Below are 20,623 nucleotides of genomic sequence, written 5' to 3'. Positions count from 1 at the left end.
CATAAAACTATAACTTCATTTTGTCACTAAAGAGAATAAATGCTCGCCTTTTGGAGAACTTCAAGGCCTTTAATTCCACTGCTTAATTTCCCTTTCAAATTTACAACGGTTGGTGAGCAACTACATCGATTTAAATCATTTTGGAAAGCAAAACTGTCATGGGTTCGTTCGTCTCGCCGCGAAATGAAACTCACGAAAGCGTTACCGTGGCCCGTGGGCAGAGATAGGAGAATCTTGCCCGCCCTTAGAACCAATCAGATTGCAGGATTCGTTACCGTGCCCTCTGAGAAAAAAATAAAGGTTTATATTTTTTCTTTTTAGATACTTTAAGGTAGACTGTTTTCACGAGTACTCTCATGTCATCAAGCGAAAAGCGAACGAAGCTTTGTGCAGACACATCGGTTCTCAAGTCATAAACATACTTTTGGTTTCAATTTTTTTCTTATAGCAGCTCGTTTTTGGTGGACCACACACGTTCTCGTGAGATGAACTTGACGTTGCTGGCAAACGACGGTAGTTTTAACAGTCACTCCATTGCTTGCAACAGCTTTGATTGTCACAATACACGAATGTAGATGTGAGAGTACGAGAGAATTAATCAATCGTGCGATATTCATGTTATATGACAAATATATTCTTTTTATTTTCAGAAAATGAGACAAGCGATGCTGAAGTACTCCAGGCTATGTCGCTAACAAATTCGGCGTACTACATCATATTTCTGTTTTCACTCTTCGGCAACTCGGTCATCATTCACATTATTAGAACAGATGACTCCATGAAGACCACTACCAATTACTTGATTTTGAATCAAGCATGTGCTGATCTCCTAATAACTCTGACACAGTTAATAAATACTTTAGGACACTTCGGTCCCATCGGGAACCGATGGTTTGGAGGACATTTTGGTTTGTTCACTTGCAAGTCCTTTCTGGCGATCATATTTACTTTACCGATTTTTTCCTTATGGATCCTTGTAGCGATTGCTGTTGAACGGTTCTACGCAGTAACTCGACCGTTACGATCTTCACCCGTATCTCAACATTTCAAGAAAACAATTCTGCTTCTGTGGGTTTTGTCTCTTGCTTCTTCAACAAACGTCATTTTGAAAGGAATCTTGGTAAAAATCAAGAGACATTATTATTGTAATTTCCAAAATGGGTGGATAGCATTTAACGGGATTTATGGCACCCTCAACATTGCCCTGCCTCTTTTGTTTATAACAGCTCTTTATACAATTGTGTGTTACAAACTTTGGTCACGTGAGGTACCAGGAGAAGGAACTAGTCAAACACACATGCAAGCAGAAGCCTTAAAAACAGCAAGAAAAGTTACTCGGATGATGATTGTTGTTGTTGCTTTGTATGTACTGTGTTGGTTTCCTTTGTTTGTATCAATTATTTTACATCTCGTTTGGCACGTGCAACTACAGCAAAGCTTACTTGTATTGCTTATTTTCTTAACCATTGCTTACAGTGCACTTAATCCTTATATTTATCTCAGTTTCAGTCAAAGGTTTCGGAGAAAATTTCTAGTTTTGTTTGGAAACTGCTTTCGGAAAATTAAGATTCGCAATGTTGTTCTTGCTCGATCACAAAGCATAGAGCTGCAGCAATTGTAGATAAATTGGTTTATATCAATTCCACGTGGACTTTTACTGAGAGTTTAGAAAGGAGCCGCTCTCTACCACTGTATCTTCTAAATAATGTTTATGTTATGGCATGATATATCAGACTTTTGTGACGCTATGTCGAATAAAATGACACTATTGATCGAATTTCATATGTCTTCATCTTGACTGACTATCATAGTTTTTTGACAGCCCTGCATACTCGACCTATCAGTTTTACGTAAGCTTAGTAAGTTGATGTGTTTTACCCTAAAATACGTATATCATTGTCGATCGTTCACACAGCTTATGTTAGCACAAAACTTGTCGAACAAGCTTACCCCGCAGTATACAAATCAATCTTAAGGGTTACCTTAATTTATTTTATAGCATTGTATTCCATGCTTCAATAATATTTAATCATTTTTTTTTCTTTTTAAACACGGCTTGAAATAACTGCTTTCTACAGTAACCTTTCAATACACTGAATCGATACTCGCGTTCTTAGTTGGTTGAGAAATGCCTGATATAGCGAAATCCATCGCATCGTTTGCTAATAAATCTATCAAGGAGCTAGAAATAAGTACACGCGCACTTTCAACTGTGTGCCATGGCAATCACAAATTCCAATCATTGACACTTGCCTCGAACGGCAGGTAGTCTCACTTATTGTTAGTCCCCAACACTGACCCCAAGCCTTCCTTCGACACTGATAAAGGCGCCTTTCAAATGTGCACAGCATTGCTTTTCATTTACATATAAATTAAGCCAACCTAAATAAGAGTATACCCGAAATTAGATAAACATAAACTTGTGTACATTTTAACATAATTTTAAAAAACTCTTCTATCGGAAAAAAATTTCCTGTTGTACATGATTTATGATATAACCATTATTTATCACCAAAACATAGTGATATACTTATTTTTCTCTTTCCCTAACAGAAAGAAGATCTATATATACAAAAAACAAGCGCCCATGTTCCTGGCATTCTACAACTCTTAAAAATTAATTATCTCTGAAATTAAAATAAACACCATGGGTAGTCTTGCACTCTTGAAACAAAAAACTCACACTATTGAAAATGCATTTACAACTGAAGAACGTTGTTTTTTGTCATTAAGGCAAATAAAAAACGAAGCAATATACTTGAGTACATCGCCGTTGTCGAAAAAACAATTGCTAGTGATGATACGATGAAAATCGAGACGAACAAGGATTTAAGAGGCTCCGACTGAGAATATGAAGAATCGTTGGACAGGCTGGGGAAATCGAAAATCTTGAAACTTTGCCTGAATAACACCTTTGGGGAACTATGTTCGAAAATATTATTCTCATCTTCTAGGAATTTATGGTTTTCGAGAAATTAAGAAAAAACGAAAATAACGGTTTTTGGCTCATTAAATATGCAAAAAATATGCGTAAAAATGGCAAAGTTCTCGATATTCCTATAAGAGCAATTTTCAATGCTTTAAATCGAAATAAACTTAGAATAATAGCTTGACCTTTCTTCTTTCAGGCAACATAAACTTTCATTTTTTTCCGGCTATTTTGAGGTTTCCTTCGCCTTTTAAAATATTGCTTTATCAAGCACTTCGGGAAAGGGCAAAAATTGAGAAACTTTGGAGGCCAAAAAAGCACCTTGATATGTCCGATATGGAGTCGAAATAAACACTGTGCAAAAGCTCAATGTCTCTTCTGTTATAATATTAAATAAAAAATCTGGGTACTCAAGATTCACACAAATGAGAAACGAAAGTTTACGACCTCCTCGTGCCTAATTTGCATAAAGCTAATTTTTGAATTCGTCCTCCGCTAAGTGATCTGGTCCGCTAAATTTACATTTGGAAGCTATGATTTGCACAAAGAAAGCAAGTTTAAACTGTATTTGATTTTGTTGACGTCTTATGCCTATCAACAGGTTATATAGACGCGAAGAAAGAAGAAAAAATAGTAAAATCTTCGACTGAGCTCATTGCGTGACCTGCGTCACGTTATGAATTTTCTTGTCAATAATTGAATTAAAAAGATCGGAGGAAAGATTTGTTTGTTAGGACTCTTACATTTCAAATTTAAAATTCAAGATTAAGATAATATCATTCACTTTAATACCTGAAATTGGGAATGACTTGTATCTTTTATTTACTCGCGTAACTTACGTCAAAAATATAAATCGTGTAGTTATTATTAATTTGGAAGTTTACTTTTTACGAACATAAACGTACATAATTATTAAAACTATGATGGACATATATCGCTGTTAGCTTCCGTTCAGTTGTCATTAATGGAAATAAAATACGAAAAGTTTCTCATCTTGTTTTAAAACAACTATATAAAAGGTTTCGATCGTGCAAAATCCATTCATTCATTCAGATGTACATCACAAAATTAGATTAAAGAGACCGAACATGTACACAGCGACAGGACCCGGCGCCAGGACATTTAACACAAAGCACGAAATTATTCGGCTGAAATTTAAAAATAGAATAACCCTTTACAGTTGTGCCTCTCTTGTTGGTGGGGCTTGGAGTCCAAGCCCAGAAAATCCAGAATTTGTCCAGTTTGTAAATTACCATGCAAAAGCACACTTCAAATTTTGTTACAGCTTGTCTGACAGAAACTGAAAGCATCGATAGCGAAGGAAAATTGTTAGTTGCCCGTGCAGGTAAGTTAAAATTTTTTTTTTCTTTGAACCACTTTTATGTATGGGTATCTGAATTAATACAAGCTTAACTATCCAATACCTTAGGATTTTTGTAGCGCAAGAATGCCAAGAACATATGACAGTTTGCCAAAAATACAAGAACACGCTCTTTCGCTGGCGGACTGGAGAGCAAGATGTTCTATAGCAATGGAAATTGCGAGCCATAAGCCTTCTTTTACTCAGGGACGATCGCGGAACTGCAAGCAACCCTACTCTGTTTTACAAGAGACGGGTATGCTTTTTTGAGCTAGATCACATAAGCATTAACTTTCTGTTACTTAATTTTGTTTAAAGCCCACAGTAACAACTTCCAAGTAAAAATTTAATGAATAATAGCTTACATGACTACTATAGTATTTCCTAGACTTTTAAGTTAAAACACTTTCTTTAATATTGTGAAAATCGCTTTTGGTTTTAAGTTATAAAATGACAGTTGACCTTACCCTACTAGCCTTCAGAACAAGCGGTGTTGCTCAAGGGATAGAAAGCGTATGTAAACGTGCGAGCAGGCGAGTGCAAACACAAGAGCGCGCACGCGATTGCTAAGTGGTACAGTTGTTTATCCGCTTGATCCTTCGCGCCGCGCTAAACCACTCGTTCTGTAGACTAACACTTTTGAGAAGGCATTAAGTGACAGACGTTGGTTTTCAGCCAGTGATGCCTGATATTCGTTTTGGCAGTTATATACCAAATATTTTACCTTACCTGCACGGGCAACTAACAATTTTCCTTCGCTATCGATGCTTTCAGTTTCTGTCAGACAAGCTGTAACAAAATTTGAAGTGTGCTTTTGCATGGTAATTTACAAACTGGACAAATTCTGGATTTTCTGGGCTTGGACTCTAAGCCCCACCAACAAGAGAGGCACAACTGTAAAGGGTTATTCTATTTTTAAATTTCAGCCGAATAATTTCGTGCTTTGTGTTAAATGTCCTGGCGCCGGGTCCTGTCGCTGTGTACATGTTCGGTCTCTTTAATCTAATTTTGTGATGTACATCTGAATGAATGAATGGATTTTGCACGATCGAAACCTTTTATATAGTTGTTTTAAAACAAGATGAGAAACTTTTCGTATTTTATTTCCATTAATGACAACTGAACGGAAGCTAACAGCGATATATGTCCATCATAGTTTTAATAATTATGTACGTTTATGTTCGTAAAAAGTAAACTTCCAAATTAATAATAACTACACGATTTATATTTTTGACGTAAGTTACGCGAGTAAATAAAATATACAAGTCATTCCCAATTTCAGGTATTAAAGTGAATGATATTATCTTAATCTTGAATTTTAAATTTGAAATGTAAGAGTCCTAACAAACAAATCTTTCCTCCGATCTTTTTAATTCAATTATTGACAAGAAAATTCATAACGTGACGCAGGTCACGCAATGAGCTCAGTCGAAGATTTTACTATTTTTTCTTCTTTCTTCGCGTCTATATAACCTGTTGATAGGCATAAGACGTCAACAAAATCAAATACAGTTTAAACTTGCTTTCTTTGTGCAAATCATAGCTTCCAAATGTAAATTTAGCGGACCAGATCACTTAGCGGAGGACGAATTCAAAAATTAGCTTTATGCAAATTAGGCACGAGGAGGTCGTAAACTTTCGTTTCTCATTTGTGTGAATCTTGAGTACCCAGATTTTTTATTTAATATTATAACAGAAGAGACATTGAGCTTTTGCACAGTGTTTATTTCGACTCCATATCGGACATATCAAGGTGCTTTTTTGGCCTCCAAAGTTTCTCAATTTTTGCCCTTTCCCGAAGTGCTTGATAAAGCAATATTTTAAAAGGCGAAGGAAACCTCAAAATAGCCGGAAAAAAATGAAAGTGTACGTTGCCTGAAAGAAGAAAGGTCAAGCTATTATTCTAAGTTTATTTCGATTTAAAGCATTGGAAATTGCTCTTAAAGGAATATCGAGAACTTTGCCATTTTTACGCATATTTTTTGCATATTTAATGAGCCAAAAACCGTTATTTTCGTTTTTTCTTAATTTCTCGAAAACCATAAATTCCTAGAAGATGAGAATAATATTTTCGAACATAGTTCCCCAAAGGTGTTATTCAGGCAAAGTTTCAAGATTTTCGATTTCCCCAGCCTGTCCAACGATTCTTCATATTCTCAGTCGGAGCCTCTTAATGTAGTGAGTTGAGTTGTGGTTACTTTTACAATTTTCTCGAATTTTGTGAAATTACAAGAGGGAGGTTCAAGTCCTTTCAACCCAGTATCAGTAAGTTGGTAAAGGCTATATATATGACAGATGCAAATGCGGCCTACTGAAAACCTGAAAAAAATTTCAGGCTCTGAGCGGGAGTCGAACCCACGACCTTTTCATTTTAAAATGAAACTCAAAACATCACTAACCGCCTTGCAACGTTATTTTGGTCGTTGTTGAATTTTCGCGGGAGTGAAAACCAAGTCAAATTATTTTAAATTACAGAATCAAACTTAGCTTAAAGACAAAAAATTCGCGTGTAATACTCGAAATGATAATAAACAGAAGTATTTTTTCTTTAAGCAGTTTGGTTTAATTTCTAAAAGGAAATGCTGTTTGCCCTTTTTATAACCACCCCTGTCGGTATATCCGTTCCTACGACGTACATGTACTTATTCAACATTAAATTTCACAGAAGAGATCGGAATAAGTCATGCAAAGTTACATGTTTTTGGTTCTTGATGTAATTAAAGCTATTCTTTTCCTGACATAGGGTAGATAGCTTATTCGAAATATATAATAGTCTATGTTGGAATAATTATGCGAAAACTAATAAATTAAAGGAATTCGTTACGTAGGGTTATTTAGTAAAAAGTTAAAATTGAAACGCGCTCGCCAAATATAGCGCCCTACTGTTCTATCCTAACTTTCAAACGTTACGCATTTTAGCTTGTTTGATATATATTTTTCTCATAATAGATCGTTTATAGCGGAGCTCCTTAGCGGCCCGTAAGGGCCGCAGAGCGGAGCACCATACCCATAAAAAAAAACACATGAAAAAAAAAAAAAACACATGAAATAAAATAGGAAACCTCTGCATCCGAGTTTTCATGGTCATCATGGCTAGCGGCATGCCTCGCGGGCGCGTACGGCGGCGTACGTACGTACGGTGTTGCGCACATCCGGGATCTTGAAAGGTCTTGACAACTCGCGCAGTACTGGCGCGAAATAATTTTGCAGTGTGAGGTCTAAACAGCTAGTCTGAAAGTTAGAACTTGAGACAAACACATTTATTTTGGCTCCTTGTTATGCCGATGACTACAAACGAGAGCAGGGTAAACTTAACTTCGAGGAAACAGGGTTTAAGCGATTTGCGACGGGAAAGAGATCGCGAGAGATCCAGAAAACCCGGACAGAAAGCAGGCGAAAAAGTATAGCAAAGCGCCTGTCGAACCTGGTAGCAAAGTAGCGAAGAAAAGCGACTAAAATAGCAAGAGAGGTGCCGAGGAAACAGGCAAAGAAATAGCGGAGAACAAGGGAACGGAGATAAAACGAGCAGACGAGTGTACCTACTGTGGCCATCTGGTGAAGGTGAGTACAAAACTGCAGTGTTTCCGTTATTTAATATCTCTACGTTTTGTCTTAAGCTTACTTTATACGCAAAGTAAGCTTATATTGACGGCACATTTTACTTGCTTTCGCCACTAAGCATTTGCTTGTGACATGAACAATGTTGAAAAATACTATTCGTTAAAATTCAGTTTTACCAGGTTTTACTGATCAAATAGGAGGATTTGATTATGTAAACAAATAATTGTTGGGCCTTCGAGGAACGAATTCACAAAGAATATCACTTCAACACATCTCGAAGAAAATTAAGCTTACGATTTTTAAATGCTTGTGATATGATTATTTTGTTTTACAGTGCTGGAAGAGCAGTTGAGATGAGAATGAAAGTGATGTCAGTTTGCACGAAGCACCTGGAATTTCGTTAACTCCGAGTGAAATAGATCGATTCAGTGTATGCAGGTTATTGATATTCATGATGGAGGTAAAATTACTGTTCATTTAGTCAGAGTAAATAAACTTCAGCTTCATTACTTAGCTCTTTCGTTCCCAAATATATTAAATAATCCACTTGTCATGTAGTTCTGTTCACTATTGAGCGTTCATGTGGATTACATAACAATGTCAACAATTTTGAGACATTGAGGTCTGTTTTGCTGGTTTCATTCAAAATGTCAACAGTAAATGTTATATTTGTCATAAAAAAATCACAATCTTGTTGTGGAATTTGGAAAATGCACACAACAAAGGTTAATGACTACTGGAAAACTGGAATCTTTGTGAGTAAATTCATGCCATTTTAGACACTGTATGCAGCTGTGCATGCAAACTTATTATTAATTAAATGTGTATCTTTAAAAATCTTAGTATTACTGTTAAGAGAAAAGCTTTTAAGATGTGGCAATGTTTTTCCTATGCGGGAGGCATCAGTCAGCAATTGTCACACAATGTTGACTGGCTGATGCAGTTCTAAATTGTGAGCACGGCCATGTGGGATGCAGGAATAGTACAGCATGATCATAGTTCATTTGTACACGAGGCTTGTTGCATCAGTGCTGTTTGTCTTGCGACATTTTAACTAGTTCTTAGCTTTTTATTGGTCACTAGCGTATAGCACTGTAAATTTACTTCTTCTAGGGATATTACTGCCACATTGTAGATTTAACTCGGTGTTCTTGGACTTAAATGCATTCTACAACAGTAGTGAGCTTTAGCTACATTGGCTACTAGCAGTTTCAATCGTTTTCTTTACATTGGCTTCAGGCTTCATTTGTTTTTCTATTGAGCGTTGGCTTTTGCAACATTGGCATTATATTTTTACTTACAATATGGCTGGCAAGAACGGTGTTGATCTAGAAGTTGAAGTAGTTGACAACACGGAGCTTCAAGACTCAAGTTCCAAAGATTCGGGTCAACAGCCGAGACGAATCCCAAAGTGTTCGGGATGTAAGTTGCCCCATGAGGGTCACACTTGGGCTGATCCAGGGCCGTATTGTACCGGTCCCAGCGACGAACATACCGATGCAGTTGGCAAAAATACCGATGCAGCTGGCGAGCCGAAAGATCAGCGGGATGAAGAACAAGCCCTGGTGGAGCAGCTACACAAGCTTACAATGGCCGAGCAGGCGATCGAGAAGGCAAATCGCATCGATCAACTCAAATTGGCGATCGCTGAGAGCCAAAAACGAATCATGGACCTTAAACAAAAGCGTCCGCTGTCTTCCAACCAGACAAAGCCCTCGCTGGAAGACTCTTTACCACCAACTATACCGCTCTCATCGTCGTCACAAGCTGCAGCATCAGGATCAGGCATTGGCTCAAGCAGCACCGTACCTGTTTACTCGTCTCTTTCGACCGGCGCCATTCCTTCCTTGGCGGCCGGGATGGCCGGGTTTCGCCCTGGGACGAGCGGAATACGCGGGACGAGCGGGACGTCACATGTTACCCCGCTGGACGGATTGCTTGCGGACTATCTACCAGGCGCGGCACCTCAGTGGCATGTAAACAATCCGGACGGGAGTTTGGCTCCACCACATGCAGCACAGGAATCCAGGATGTTCCTCAAACCGGCCCAGCTGGCCAAGGGTGAGCAAATCCTTCGAATTATAGACTTTATAGATAAGATTGTCTCAAATGCGGAAGACAGAACTTTATCCGAGATCGGCGCCGCAAAATTAGTTGTATCTTATGGGCCAAAAAAGCCCAAACTTGAATCTGTCACAATCGCCCAGTGGGTGATTGCTAATACTAGAATATTTCATACTCTACTTAGCGCAGGTAAGTTGCCATCCCCTCAGGATGTGCAACACTATTTAGCATATACCATAAAAATTATGGAGCTCAGCACCAAATTCACATGGAGCTCAGTCTTGAAGTACGATGACGAATTTCGCCACGTCCAGGCTGTTTACAATTATCCTTGGAGCTATGATTCTAATCACCTCCACACTGTGCTCCTGGAGCCCTTAACTGTTATTAGTAAGTCCACTACTGTACGAGCCCCTCCTGGCTCCACTTTTTCTAAGTTTAGTGGGGATGGGAGGACAATTTGCATTAATTTTAATCGGCTTAAAGGCTGTACACTCTATGAGTGTCACTTCGCCCATATGTTTAACCGTAAGGTAAACGGGAAGGCATGTGGGCTGGCTCACCCCTCCCATAGTCATTCCTCCCAGGGTCATCCAGCGGGAGGGAGGAGCTCCATGCAGGGGCAGGGGGGCTCATCTATGTCTAGCTGACTCCCATCTACCTCACCTCTGAACACTAATCTCTGGCTGGCAGAATTAATTGGCGATGAGGATGAAGCATTCCTCACAAATGGCATACGCAATGGCTTTCAGTTGGCACCCCCAGATTCCAAATTTCTTCCTGCCCAACAAAACAACTACAAATCAGCCACTAACGCAAGCTCCAAAGCCGCTGTTGAGCAAACAATTTTGGAAGAAATTGCAGAGGGGAATTATGTTGTTACTAATTGCAAACCTACTATAGTAAGCGCATTAGGAGCGATTCCTAAACCTGATTCTGCTGAAGTCCGCATTATTCATGACTGTTCTAGACCCATTGGCAGGGGGCTCAATGATTACATTCAGCCAAAATCATTTCAATTTCAAACCTTAGATGATGCTATCAAATTGCTAGGGCCAAATTATTTTATGGCAAAAATTGACCTTAGGCACGCTTACCGATCGGTCCCTATTCATCACACAAATTTTGCAGCTACTGGTTTACGTTGGCAGTTTCAGGGACATGATCATTTTACATATCTTTATGACACCCGCCTACCCTTCGGAGCCAAAAGTTCACCTGAAATTTTTCACCGTTTAACGCAATCAGTACGGCGCATGATGGCAAAACGAGGCTTTCATGCTGTTGTTGTTTATCTGGATGACTTCCTGGTGATTGGAAAAACAGAAGCAGAGTGCCAAATGGCCTTCAATACCTTACTACAGCTTCTCCAAGATCTTGGCTTCCGCATCAGTTGGCACAAGGTTGTCCAGCCCACCCAAAAGCTTGTTTTCCTTGGGGTTGAACTGGACACCATGAAATGTGAGATGGCCCTCCCTCAAGACAAACTTGAGGATTTACACAAGCTGGTCTCAGCCTTTCTTTCCAGATCCAGAGCCACTAAGAAGCAGCTGCAGAGCCTCGCCGGCAAGTTAAATTGGGCCTGTCGCGTGGTTTATGGTGGACGTACTTTCCTGAGGCGCATCCTGGACATGATGAATTCTCTCCCCTCCAATGCAACCAAACACAGGCTCTCTTCTGACTTTCATGCAGACATTAGGTGGTGGCACTCATTCCTTCGGCAGTTTAATGGACGATGCCCCTTCCTTAAGGAACAACCCATCACAGATGTCCACACCGACGCTTGTCCACTGGCAGCTGGAGCATATTTTCGGGGGGATTGGTTTTACCACAATTTTGCTGTTGACTCTCCAGAACAGGCACCCCTACACATCAACTATAAAGAAGTGTTAGCTCAGACATTGGCAGCTTCCCGCTGGGCACCTTACTGGCGCAATCAGCATGTTATCATCCATTCTGATAATGTTGCAGCAGTACATATCATTAATAAAGGCTCAACCTCAAACCCGTTGGTAATGTGTGCTTTAAGAAACTTGTTTTGGTTATCTGCTAATTATAATTTTAGGTTCACAGCAGTTCACATCCCTGGCAAAAGCAATGTTCTTGCAGACGCTGTGTCGCGACTTCACCAGCCAGCTCAGTGCCTTTTCTTTTACCAACACCTCCTCTCTCTTTTGCCGCAATTTATAGTGGATACCTCTCCATTATCCAGTCACATGTCAGATGATAGCACTAGATTCCTTTTTTGCAGATGCACTGGGCCCTACACTGGCCAAGCAGTTAGAAGAGGAGATTTTTCATTTCCGTTCACACACCTTCTCCACTAACACCAAAGCTACCTATCGGACGCACCGCAACAGCTACCTCCGTTTCTGTCAACGCATGGGGTACCCTCCTGTCCCCGCCCAACCTGAACATATTTGCCAATATGCTGCCTTTTTAGCCAGATCGCTCAAGCCAGCATCCATTCCTACTTACCTTAATATTATTAGCATTCTCCATAAGGAGTTTAATTTGCCCAATCCACTAGCAAATAATTGGCCACTAAATTCCCTTCTCACAGGCATTAAGCGGGTCAAGGGTCAACCCCCTTCTCAGAAACTCCCTATTACCCCGGACCTCCTGTTACGTATCCATTCCAGGCTTAACTTGCGCTCCAGTTTTGATGCCTCCTTTTGGGCCATATGCTTGGTTTCATTTTTTGGGATCTTTGTGAGTAAATTCATGCCATTTTAGACACTGTATGCAGCTGTGCATGCAAACTTATTATTAATTAAATGTGTATCTTTAAAAATCTTAGTATTACTGTTAAGAGAAAAGCTTTTAAGATGTGGCAATGTTTTTCCTATGCATGTACATGTATATATAGGGGTAGAGGGGAGGGGGAGTATTTAAAGGTCAAACCTTTTAAAGAGGGGGTGTAAGGGTTTGCAGTGATGCTTTGAGTTTATTAAAATATCAGGACCTGAACAATCGATGGAATCGATAATCGATGGCAATCAATAACAATCGATGACAATCGATATCAATTAATCGATTGATATTGATAATCGATGAACAATCGATCGCTAAAGTTTTTGTGATTATCGATTGTCATCGATTATCAATTTCATCGATAATCGATGACAATCGATCAATTAACTAACATCGATTTTCATCGATTATCAATATCATCGATTACCAATTCAATCGATCATTTAACTGCCATCGTTTTTTATTTGACTAGTATTTGATAAATATGTTTACTTTAAAACACACGGTCTCTCTTGTATGTTATATTTTATTAGCAACAACAATGATAACCTTTCCAAAAAATGTCAATACAACGAGAAACTTACTAACTTAACAGTAATAAGGCAATAATTATTTAAAACAAACGTTTTGAGCTTAAGTCTTATTCGCCTCCATCAACGAAGCGTACGCTTTTGGGTCTGGTTTGCTTTCGAACCAACTCCTGGCAAAGTAAATAGAAATCGCAACTTACAGAATTCCTCGCTGTCTAAGTACAATGTAATTTTTCTAAAACTCTGTCTTGTAGTCCATAAACATTTTCTCGCTCGTCCGAAATATTTCAAATCAAACAGTAGCAGAGAGAACTCAAAAATACGTCGTCCGTACGTCGGAACGAAAACGAGACAACAGTGGGAGTCTGGGGATGAGTTTCGCCTGTCACGTCCGCCATTTTTGACTCGGTCACGAATAACGAAGTGTCTTTGGAATTCTAGCGCTAGCAAACAGTAGGAAACTTGAATGAAAAACAGAAACATTAAAGCTTATGATGTAAACTTCATCTCAATGGAAAGGAGCTTTATTATTTTTTTTACAAAACAACATATGTAAGTATTTACTTCATGCTTCGGATTGATTGTGTGTTTAATGCCAATCGATGGCAATCGATGAAGTTCGCGACCACCAAAGTGTGATTATCGATTGATCATCGATTGGCCGATGCCAATCGATGCCAATCAACAGTAATTAATCGATTGTCATCGATTGATCGATTGATTTTCCGATCATCGATTTTCATCGATTGTTCAGGTCCTGAAATATTTACAGTAGAACCCTGCTAACTCGAACTCTGAAGGGAAACGAAAATGAGTTCGAGTTAGCGGGGTTTTTCGAGTTAGCGGGGTTGATTGAATATTTTATTTGCCAAGTTAATAATTGATAGTTTACTGATTTTTAAGCACTTCAGTATACAGTACTGTGCAAATTGAACTTATCTTGCCAGAAACTCTAAAGCGACCACACATTCTTTTGTTAAGAGTGGAAAATGACTGTCGAATACATGATCTGTTCATTGCTATAATCAATGGGCAACCGTTGCGAGTTGCAAGTTCTGGAATTCGAGTTATCAGGGTAAAAAGTTTGACCCAAATTTTGTTCAAGGGAAACAAAATTTAGTTCGAGTTAGCGGGGTTTTCGAGTTATCAGAGTTCGAATTTAACCGAGTAAAAATGACTGAAAAGTGGGGTCAAATCCAAAGGAAATGGAAGTGAGTTTGAGTTAGCAAGGTTGTTCGAGTTATCCAAGTTCGAGTTACCGGGTTTTTTTTCTGTAGTTGACTTCGCAGTTATCAGTAAAAAAAAATAGTCTGTGCTGATACATCTCTGTTAAATATATAAGGTATCCTTTCGCATCCAGTAGTTTTGCTTCACTTTATACAAGCTTGCGTTAAGTGTTTTGTTTTATAAATTATTGATTTTCATACCAATTAATCAATTTTAATTTAATCTGTGGCATTTGACTTTTTTCAGGGTTAACATGAATTTCAGAATTTGCAGAGCCACAGACACAAAAACAGAATGTGGACAAGGACATCAAAAGAAAACAGGAAGGATTAAGATTATCCAGCTTGATGTTTGGGTGTCTTCATGATGCCATTTTCAAGAGACTAGTAAATTACATGTAAATTGAAATCAAGAAAAGCTGCAAATGAGCAAAGTTTATATTTTAAATGTTAACGTATTTACAGTGTACTTCAGAAAACAACTTCTTGATTGACCTGTCTCTTTCACATCTTTTTAGATGTAACAAGGGCATTATGAAGTGATCTTTTTAAGAATAATTTATGCAGCCAAAACAGTAACAGCAGAAATGAATGGGAGTTTAAAATTGCTATTTTCAATGTTTTGGCTGGTAAGAAACCACATGTGACCAAGCTAAAATCTCTTTGGCCGGTTAACATGAGCTGTAAGTGTCCAAATATTTTGAGCCCTCGACTACACAGGACTTACATGTAGTTGTCTAATTACTGTATATCATAAGATCTTTGGTTGACCTTGGGGGAGGTAGTGGAGTTAAAAAGCAATGTAATAATTTGAATTTGGATTGGTAATGCTGAAACTGGTGGTACTGTAATTCTTAAGTATAGACGTTAAAATCGTGATTGCAAGCAATATGCAATACCAATTTCATTCTTATGTGTTGTATGCTGCGTACAATTTATAAGAACAGCTATAATGTTAAAATTAGTGAAATATTCTAAAGCCAGATTAAATTTGCAGTATCCATTAGGTACCATGAAGCAACCAAATTGTGACTCATTTGCTTACTTTGTGAACTTCATGACGAATGGGCAACATGACTCCACAAAAATGTGTACAATAAAGCATACAAATTTTTAAAAGAGCAGTCAAAGTATTGATGCTTTTTTTCTTGCATAGTTTTATACACAAGCAAACATGATTCTATTTTTTCTGCGTAATCAAAGAACAAAACTGAGTTTGAGACACACAAACAATATTCTATCTTCCCAGAATTTTTGTTTTTTTTTTATTTCTGTAAGTGAAGTGAAACCCCTTAAGAGGAAGGGGACTCAAAAAGACATGTAAAAGTAAAAAAGGTGCTATCATCCTTTTTTGGGGGGGGGGGAGGGGGGTGGGGATGGGGTTACAGAATGTCCCTTCTTTGCTTCCAGTTAGTTTCACTCCGGTTTGCTTGTAGTTAGGTTCACCCCTGTTTGCTCGCAGTTAGCTTTATTCATCCGGTGTGCTTGGGATTAGCTTTCACTCTAGTTTGCTTGAGGTTAGCTTTCACTCCGGTTTGCTTGGCATTAGCTTATGGCAATATGCTGTAAACCCTTTGCTACATGTATGACCTCTGCCATTTCCATTCAAAATTAAAATATAGGCAAATAGTGAAAATAAAAACAAATGAATGAATGAAAAAAAGAAAATTAACCATATTCTTAATGTAGATGTATATTATTTCCTATATACTCTAAATGTTAAGTGCTTTGCTAATTTACCACGTGATATGCCTATCTACCCCAACATGCAGCCCTACTACCCCCTCCTTATCTACGAAGGTTACATAATTACCCGTTTTGCAGCATAATTTCCCATCCAGACTTCTGGATCATAATGCTGTCGGTGGAATTAAAACGTTTTGATTGATTTTGTTTGTTCTCGGCTTATTTGGTGTTGCTGTATACGGTACTCCCATATAAGGGCTATACGGGTATGTGCTGCTCAACAGGGTATGCCTTTTTCCTCTCTGACTCTGAAACAGGGTATACAAATCACTCTTTTGACTGTGGAACACTATCAAGTTTAGCTATGAAAATCCGCTCCTCTCATTGGTTTTTCTCCAAGCCACAGACAAAGTCAAGTGAGCCCCCCCCCCCCCCCCCCGGGACACGGTAAAAAAAAGTAAGTAACAATATTAAAATTTATAAAAAAAAAATAAAACGAATATTATATTCTTAGCCTTAAAATTGTACAATGGCTTGAATTCAGTTTTCAACAAAGTGCAAAATAATTAACTGGGGAGCTCCGCTTTTAGGCTTGCCTAAATCTATATTAACAGTTCACGCGCATAAGATGAATTGGACGTTTACAGCAGGCAGGCAGTAGCTTCGACATTCAATATGCTATTAACGACGGCCTTGATGTTTACAATAAAGGTAATGATTCAGTTTTAATTCACAATTTTTCGCCGAAGTGGAAGTAAATATCCACCACTTTCACCGACACTGAGGTGAATAATTGTTTTAGTATATATTAGTGACACAAAAAACGAAACGCGAAACGCGCGGCCATTTTGTTTCTCTTCGGCTGCTCGGAGTTTAAAGTTTGCTTACCGCCTCCGAGTTAGCCAATCAGAGCGCGCAAAAAGTACTATTCACTTGTGTGATATCAACTAATACTTTTTATTACGTTAAGCGTTAAAGACTTTGCCACATCAAAAGCTGCCACGCAATCAAATTCCCCCCGGATATAAGCCCCCTCTGCCGTATGACAGTACTGAACATGGTTAAATGTTGCTTTATTAAGCGTTTTTAACTTTAAAACATATTTCGATCAACACTCCCGTGGCTTGTTTCGAAACGTTTTTTTTACCCGCTTATAAGCCCTCCCGGATATAAGCCCCTCCGCTTATAAGCCCACACAAAACCCCTTACGAAGTTGTATAAGCCCAGGTCTTATAACCGGAATTTTACGGTATTCTATTTTGTCAGGTTTTGTGCACTGTCAACCCCCAAATTAGCGAACAAAAACCTACAACAAAGAACTTTGTCGGGCTTCATAACCATTTCTCTTTATTTACTGTGACCTATCTAGTCTTCAAGCAAGTATTAGCTGACAGGGAAATGGAACAACTTTGCTTTATTTAAAACTGACAGATATGTATATTTTTACCTCCAGGAAACACCACATGAGTCGATCGCTGGAGAAACACACATTCTGGTTAAGTCGCTGATATACTTTGCCTACTTTGCTATGTTTCTAGCGTCACTATTCGGAAATTCGGTCATCATTCACATCATACGAACAGATAACTCCATGAAGACCACTACCAACTATTTGATTTTAAACCAAGCATGCGCCGATCTTCTCTTTACATTTGCAGAGTTTACAAACTTTTTTGTCCCTACTAATTATCTTGGAACGCAATGGTTTGGAGGACTCCTTGGTTTGATTACGTGCAAGTTGTTTTTAGCAAACTTTGTTATTCCTCCTGTATTTTCATGTTGGATTCTGGTAGTGATCGCTGTCGAACGCTTTTATGCAGTGGCTCGACCTCTAACATCTTCACCGATATCTCAAAATTTAAAGAAAACAATTTTCTTGGTATGGGCTTGGTCTTTTGTCTCCTCGGCAAACGTCATTGTAAACGCAGTGCTGGTTAAAAGCGAGGAATATTATTACTGTGATTTCTCCACTGGTTGGCTCAATTCTCACTTCATTTTAGCCGCTATTAACAGTGCCCTTCCTCTTCTGGTAATAGCAGTTTTGTACGTAATTGTATGCTACAAACTGTGGTCACGTGAGGTACCAGGAGAAGGAACCAATCAGAATCAAGGACAAGCCGAGGCTATAAAAACAGCAAGAAAAGTAACCAGTGTGATGATTATGGTCGTGGTTTTGTACGTATTATGTTGGTTTCCTTTCGATGCATTGTACGCGTTAAATGTTTTGGGTATTATGGAAATAAGTCCTAGCTTATTCACAATCCTTAGTTGGCTAACGGTTACTTACAGTGCAATTAACCCTTACATTTATCTCACATTTAATCAAAAGTTTGGAAATCAGCTAAAACATATCTTTGGAAATTGCTTCAGGAAAATTAAGATTCATAATGCTCTTCATTTTCGATCCCGAAGCGTAGAACTGGAACAATTCTGAAATATAAGATAGGGTTGTACTTGTGTCATATAAAGAAATCGTTACAAAACAAGGCCTCTTAGTATTTATCAAGTGTTGTTAACTATGTACGATAGTAGAGCGGTTTTCTCTTGAGTGACCAAAGTAATTTGTTTTTACTTCGGTTTAGCATTACTACGCTCATTGATTGGCTTAAAAATATTGCGTCACTTTCTCAGCCAATGCGAAGTAAAACAAAAACCATTTGAGTTTACTCGCGCACGTTTTCGTGCGCTTAGTGACGACTACATGTAATTACTTAAAGTTTTGATTGGTTAACTAAAATGTAAGTGACCCTTGTGATTGGTCAGAGTCATTACTTTGGTTTTGGTTTTATGACACTCAACTGAATACTGCTCTAATGAGAATGTATTATGCACGAGTCTTGCTTTTAACTGGTAGTGTAATTAGCTAATTACTTAGCAAATGGAGTCAACCGATGATTTAACTATTTGGTTATCCATAGCGACTGCAAACCTGTCTTGTTTATTGTCTTTCTCATATTTGAAGGCGAACTGTTGCTTTAAAAATGGTTTCCAACTTGTGCAAAACACGTGACATTATCTTAAACCGGTACTGAATTTCATAGACAGCTTCATCCTCACCTCTGAATACCTTTGTTGGTAAGACTAGTTTACATTTGGTTTACCAGTGGTAAACATCAAGGTCTGTTATTGGACGTTGTTGTTTTGAAAAGCGCAGGTAACTAAAGAAATTATTACGTATAAAAGATCAAATTCGTGTTAATTTTAACCCTATTCAGACCGGGCTCCCCCCCCCCCCCCCCCCCCCCCGCCCTATGTAACTTCCAGCACATTTCAGCAATCACAATGAAACTTGTAGGATGAATAGTATGTCCGAATATATATCTTTTGGTATACGTCACGTGAGATGATGACGTCACATCACGCGACAATTACATCATAATGTCAAAACAGCCGCCATCTTGGATCTGCCATTTTGGATTTTAAATTTTTTCCAAAACGCCAGAAAACCACCCAAAATTACTGAAAAGTACCCAAAATCAATAGAACTGTGCTTAAAAACCACAAAAAGGTAAAAATAATTGCATTCAAGTTAATTTTTATTACAAGAAAAACGAAAATTACAAATGTGGTAAACATGCCTGTCAAAATGCCGTTACCATAGTGATGTCAGGTTCCTGACACAACAACCTCTACTACCCAATTATTTCCAGATAAATTTTAGATAAACTCGCAAAGTTTGGTAGCGTTTGGTTGAATCTTGAAAAAGTTAAAAGCGTTCAAAGTCAGCGCGGGCCTGAAAGGCTCCCCTAGCAGGCATGTATTTAAAAATACATGTTAACATATTCCACACGAAAATTCGCGTTAATTAAATGCATGTAAACATAACTTTTCGAAAATTTGCGTTTAACATAACGCTAATATTTTGTTCGCGTTGTTAAAATGCTTCGTAATATTCCTATAATAAGGTATTTCCACACATTTTGCCCCTCCCCGCCCCTATGCGGGGAGGGGCAAAACATCAACATCGTTCTAACACGAGTGTGTTTTGCCATTTTCAACATAGAAAGGGAAAACAGGCGTACTGACACGTATTTAATTAACAGTTGTTAAAATCACAATTTTATGTTTTTACGAGTTTTCAAACAAAATATGTCAATGGATAATCAACTTCCTCATGTTTGGAATGAATATAACATTACTCCCAAAATATCAACAAGCAAATTCTCTCAATTGGTACTATACATTTCTTTTGATAAGGCTGGGAGAAGTTATAACTGGTGGTTACTTCCTTTTAATCAACACTTTAAGCCCTAAATATCAACAAGCAAATTCTCCTAGCTGGTCATGGTTGTAGGTAATGTATTATTGGATATTGGTTATTTAATAAGACTTTTAATTGATGATGGAAGTTAGCTAGTCAACGATAAATCAACAAAAATTCATGTTTTGCCCAGAAAGTCTTTTAATGAACTTCACAAATGTTATCCTATCCCTTAGCACTGGAAAAGTTGAAAATTTACATGCACATGTAAATTACGATTTACAAAATGTAAATCTTATTTACATTCTTTGT

The 20,623-nt window shown here is 38.3% G+C and overlaps 2 protein-coding genes and 1 long non-coding RNA gene across 3 annotated transcripts; all 3 read left to right on the top strand.

The window, feature by feature from the left end:
- Nucleotides 1–296: 296 nt before the first annotated feature.
- Nucleotides 297–1,745, top strand: LOC144650851 (substance-P receptor-like). The gene is made up of 2 exons (XM_078510619.1): nucleotides 297–513; nucleotides 651–1,745. The coding sequence occupies exons 1-2, from the start codon at nucleotides 486–488 to the stop codon at nucleotides 1,619–1,621; spliced, it is 999 nt and encodes a 332-aa protein (XP_078366745.1). The 5' UTR covers nucleotides 297–485; the 3' UTR covers nucleotides 1,622–1,745.
- A 5,502-nt stretch (nucleotides 1,746–7,247) lies between these two features.
- LOC144633021 (uncharacterized) lies at nucleotides 7,248–15,548 on the top strand. The gene is made up of 3 exons (XR_013566984.1): nucleotides 7,248–7,850; nucleotides 8,185–8,310; nucleotides 14,672–15,548. It is a non-coding gene; the product is annotated as an uncharacterized LOC144633021 (long non-coding RNA).
- A 1,180-nt stretch (nucleotides 15,549–16,728) lies between these two features.
- LOC144650842 (substance-P receptor-like) lies at nucleotides 16,729–19,018 on the top strand. The gene is made up of 2 exons (XM_078510607.1): nucleotides 16,729–16,821; nucleotides 17,564–19,018. Exons 1-2 carry the CDS (start codon nucleotides 16,786–16,788, stop codon nucleotides 18,542–18,544), a joined length of 1,017 nt encoding a protein of 338 aa, XP_078366733.1. The 5' UTR covers nucleotides 16,729–16,785; the 3' UTR covers nucleotides 18,545–19,018.
- The last annotated feature ends 1,605 nt before the right edge of the window (nucleotides 19,019–20,623 follow it).

This window comes from Oculina patagonica, chromosome 1 (assembly GCF_052425735.1).
Source record: "Oculina patagonica isolate OP01 chromosome 1, crgOcupat, whole genome shotgun sequence".
NCBI classification, from domain to species: Eukaryota; Metazoa; Cnidaria; class Anthozoa; order Scleractinia; family Oculinidae; genus Oculina; species Oculina patagonica.
The sequence above is the reverse complement of the archived record's forward strand: the minus strand, read 5'-3'. Positions and strand labels throughout refer to the sequence as shown.

Bases quoted from the DNA above. Each gene is read 5' to 3' on its own strand.
- LOC144650851 (XM_078510619.1), top strand. From the start codon at position 486: ATGAACTTGACGTTGCTGGCAAACGACG. The intron at 514-650 runs GTAGTTTTAACA...TTTTATTTTCAG, and splicing joins GACGTTGCTGGCAAACGACG to AAAATGAGACAAGCGATGCT.
- LOC144650842 (XM_078510607.1), top strand. From the start codon at position 16,786: ATGCTATTAACGACGGCCTTGATGTTTACAATAAAG. The intron at 16,822-17,563 runs GTAATGATTCAG...TTTTACCTCCAG, and splicing joins CCTTGATGTTTACAATAAAG to GAAACACCACATGAGTCGAT.